Genomic DNA, 4,549 nt, shown 5'->3' on the forward strand with positions numbered 1-4,549 from the left:
ATGGCAAGGCATCTAGAAAGTTCACATGAAAATAAGTCTGATGTGGCTAGAGCTCTAAGCTTTCCAAAGGGTTCAAAGGAGAGGAAAAACCAGCTTGATTATATTCGCAACAGAGGAAACTATGCTCACAATGCAGCTGTTATGGAGTCAGGAAAGGGCGAACTAGTGCCATTTAAACGACCACGTAAAAGAAGTGCAGGGAGAAGATTTCATGCATTGTGCATACTGTCAAGGACTTTTTACAAGAAAGGTCCTGTGGAGACACATGCGTACTTGTAGACTTCAACCACAATCAGACCCTCCCAAACAGGAAAAAACCGTGTTCAGTCCATGTGTACCTACACAGGGCCTGTGCCTTCAAACATGACCAAACAACTGTGGGGAGTAATCAGTGCCATGAATCCTGACCCAATCACAGATATAATAAAAAATGACAGAGTAATTACTGATATTGGGCAGCACTTGTTGAACAAAGGTGGCTATCAGATAAGAATAAACAATGTGTGCGGGAGAAGATGCGAGAACTGGGAAGATTGATTCACAATGCCAGGAAAGTCACCTCCTTAAAAACACTGGAAGATTGTGTAAATCCAAAGAAGTACATGGAGACCGTCAAAGCTGTTAAGTATACATGTGGGTATGACAGTGAAACCGACAAATTCTTGATTCCATCTCTTGCTAACAAGCTTGGGAATTCCCTGGTTAAAGTATGCAAACTCTTGAAAGCTCAGGGCTTAATCTCCAATGACAAACAGCTTGTGAAGAATGCCAGTGAGTTTCAAGAAGTCCATGCGAATAAGTGGAACGAGATGATTTCTGCTACAGCATTGAGGAATATCAGGGAAGCAAAGTGGAATGTGCCCACGCTCATGCCCTTTACTGAAGACGTACAAAAACTGCATACTTTTCTCAGTCAAGTGCAAGATGAGTGGTTCAACCTGCTCTCTGAAAGTCCATCTACTAAAGCCTGGATGGAGCTGGCCAAGGTGTGTCTAGCTCAGATGATTCTCTTTAATCGGCGGAGAGAAGGAGAGGTGGCAAGCATGCCTTTGTCTGTGTTTTTATCAAGAGACACTTCTGATCCACATGAGGATGTGGACTGGGCTCTCTCCGAAGTGGAGAAGAAACTCTGCAGACACTTCACAAGGGTTATCACCAGGGGAAAGCGTGGTCGGCCAGTTCCAGTCCTTCTGACTCCAAAAATGCCTGTGTTCCTTAGAACTCCTTGTTAAGCAGAGAGAGGCGTGTGGGGTTTTAAAAGACAATGCCTATATGTTTGCTAGACCAGAAGCCATGACACATTTCCGAGGGTCAGACTGCCTCCGTGGCTTTGCAAAGGCTTGTGGTGCAAAGTGTCCCAAGGCACTGACATCTACCAGGCTGCGTAAGCATGCCGCGACCCTTTCAACAGTGCTGAACATGACCGACACCGAGATGGACAGCTGGCAAACTTTCTCGGGCACGACATCAGAATCCATCGTGAGTTCTATCGACTCCCTGAGAAGACCCTGCAACTAGCCAAGATCAGCAAAGTTTTAATGGCTCTTGAGCAAGGAAGATTAGCTGAGTTCCATGGCAAGAACTTGGATGAAATTGGGATAGATCCTGATGGTTTGTTAATTTAAGTAGATTTTTTTTTTAACCATCTATTCCTATACCAAGTTTGCAAACCATTATATAACCACTGTAAAGCTGTATTTTGTACTTCCACAGAAAAAGTAGTTGACTGTGATGAGGAAGAACAAGTTAATGACTGTGATGAGGAAGACAGGAGCATACAAGAGGGACACTGTTCATCTACTGTTGACGGTTTGTATTACTGTCAAAATACACCATTACATTTTGTAGTTATTGATTGTTATCAGTCCAGTGACTTGTGAAGACCGGATGGGCAAACACATTGTTCCAGCGCAGAAGATGATTCAGTACACTAAAAAGTATTTATTTTTGTCAAAACTACTGTCAAATGCCTCCAAGCTATTCTTCAACATTATCATTTTATTACATATGATTAAGTATGAATATAAATTTATCTATTTTATTATCAACATGTTTTATTGTAAACTTTTTGTTTTTGAGGAACTTAATACTATAAAATTAAGGGTTCATAAGAGAAAGTTACATTTATTATGTAAAGCTAGCTGATCCCTCTCTTCTGTTGGGTGGGTCGAGGCACAAAACGAATTGTGACATGATTCCTTTTTGACTAAAATAAAACGAAGTACTCTGTTTAAAGAGTTTGAGCTTATTTTTTTCTAAAATGTTTCTTGAAAAGACATGATGTAGATTGTAGTTCAGCTATACTTGCAATGATTAAAATCATGAGTTGGACAATAACACCATCACTTGTGCATTGTCAGAATTTTATAGCACATTTACTACTATTTATTTTATATATAATATTATATAATATATAATATATATATATATATATATATATATAATATATATATATATATATTACTTCTCTTTCTGAAAATGTTGAACTTTGATTATTTTCCATCAAAGCTTCAGCCGAGGTGGCACTTCCTGCTACCGAGAGGAATATGTCACACAAGAGAGGCAAACCATCATCAGAAGTGCCGATGTCTTCAGGAGCCAGTGCTATGAGACCACCTTGCAAAGGTGAACTCTTTACATATTTCTCTTTGGTACGTCTGTTGTTTTCTGTAGGATTAAATTCAACTAGAATTGGCTAAACGTTGCAGTAGCAGCCACATGGTAAAAAAGAATGCTCATTTTAATCACTAAGCTTATATCTGTTTGTCATTTTATCCCTGAGAAATTCTAAATTCATGCCTCTGTCATTTAAAAGCCACCAGTTACCCTACACTGAAAAAAAACAAGAGGTAAATTTACTTAATTTTTATTTGGCAAGTTTTTGCACAATCATTTTTCAAGTAAATTTAACACATTTGGAAATTAAGTAAATCTACTTAAGTAAAAAAAAAAAAAAAATGCATTGCATATTGTCTCTAGAGAGGGTCATAGATCCTTCTGAAATTCATAAATGCACCGTATCTGGCAAGAATATCAATCTCTCTCTCTCTCTCTCTCTCTCTCTCTCTCTCTCTCTCTCTCGACAATTCAAAAAATGACTACAGACACCGTGTTATATCTATGTGTTTAGTCACAAATTTCTGACCTAATTCTAGTTAAAGTACCCCTTTTATGCTTACTCAGGTATGACCTTTTTATGTAGTGTGTAATATAAAAGATCAAATGTAAAAAGGTCAAAGTTCAGGACAAATTAAATTAGTCTCCCAAAAGGAAGAAACGAGTCCTGCGTAATTCCAGACTTGCTTCCTGCATGAACCTACACAGGTTTGTACAAAAGCCAGCCTCTGTTTTCATTGGCTGTGTGCGAATGTGTAATTTGACCTACTCTCAAACAACGCGGTAGAACCGACAACAGACTGGGACATCTGACCAATCAGAACAGAGTCGAGCTTCGATAAAGGAGGGTTTAGAGAGAGATCGAATCCTTGAATGAATTCAGAATTCAGAACTTCAGATTTGAATTCCAGCATACAATCTTAATCATTTCTTATTTTCTGATCACTTTAAGGTAAAAGTAGCCAGAAGAAAGCTCCCTGGCAGCAGGCAGAGGTGCAGGCGGTGGAAAGGCACCTGAAGTCATTCATCATATCTGGCACTGTACCAGCAAAGAGTGACTGTGAGAAATGCTTGAAAGCTGAACCACAAGCTCTGAGGAACCGCGATTGGAAGACAGTAAAATTTTATGTTTATAATCGCATTACAGCTTTCAAAAAGAAATTGCAGTGCAGATAATACTGTAAAGATGCAACTATCTGGCATGGCAAGTTTTGTTAAAGTTAAAGCCACAGCAGCACTTAAAGAAATAGAATAACTTAAACCGTTAAACCAGTGCAAGGCCACACGCTGAAAGCATTGGTCTAACAAAAGTTGAAATCCATGTTTGTGAAAGGAAGCATGGTGAGAGTTTATATATATTTTTTTTTTACATTTAGATATAACAGGACTTTTGAGGTTTTGTTTTGAGGTTTGACTTAGAGTTATGTGAAATTTAACTAAATAAAAGTTGAATTCAGTCATTTTAATCTGAATTATTGTCTTGAAGTTCAAGTAGTAGTAGGTTTATTGTATTGATAAGTATCCAGTGAGTAGTAGCTGATGTGGGGTGGTTGGCTGGGGCTAAACACTACTTTAAAATAATTTAAAGAAAGAATAGTTCGAAGTGGAAAGGTTTAAATGTTTGACTTGTGGGTATGATATGAGTTGGAACATATACAGGCAATCATTCACTATGCTAAATCCTTTGTATTCACATGTGCAAAATGCAACTTAGAGTCGTCCTAACTGAAGATAACTTGCACTGAAGGATTTGTAAAACATGTCAGTGCCATTGTTTTGTCTCAAAATGCAAACCAGTAATGTTTTTTTCTAAGGCATTTTAATAGAAGCTGTTTCTATACCCAGAGGTGGGTAGTAACGAGTTACATTTACTTCGTTACATTTACTTGAGTAATTTTTGGGGGTAACTAATACTTTTCGGAGTATATTTAAA

The 4,549-nt window shown here is 38.1% G+C and overlaps 1 protein-coding gene across 1 annotated transcript; it reads left to right on the forward strand.

Moving 5' to 3' along the window:
* On the forward strand, positions 1–3,966 carry LOC113100254 (uncharacterized). Its single transcript, XM_026265033.1, has 6 exons — positions 1–184; positions 1,220–1,310; positions 1,412–1,611; positions 1,714–1,809; positions 2,509–2,625; positions 3,569–3,966. Exons 1-6 carry the CDS (start codon positions 1–3, stop codon positions 3,790–3,792), a joined length of 912 nt encoding a protein of 303 aa, XP_026120818.1. The 3' UTR covers positions 3,793–3,966.
* The last annotated feature ends 583 nt before the right edge of the window (positions 3,967–4,549 follow it).

Source organism: Carassius auratus, unplaced genomic scaffold, assembly GCF_003368295.1.
Source record: "Carassius auratus strain Wakin unplaced genomic scaffold, ASM336829v1 scaf_tig00217206, whole genome shotgun sequence".
In the NCBI taxonomy this organism is placed as follows: domain Eukaryota; kingdom Metazoa; phylum Chordata; class Actinopteri; order Cypriniformes; family Cyprinidae; genus Carassius; species Carassius auratus.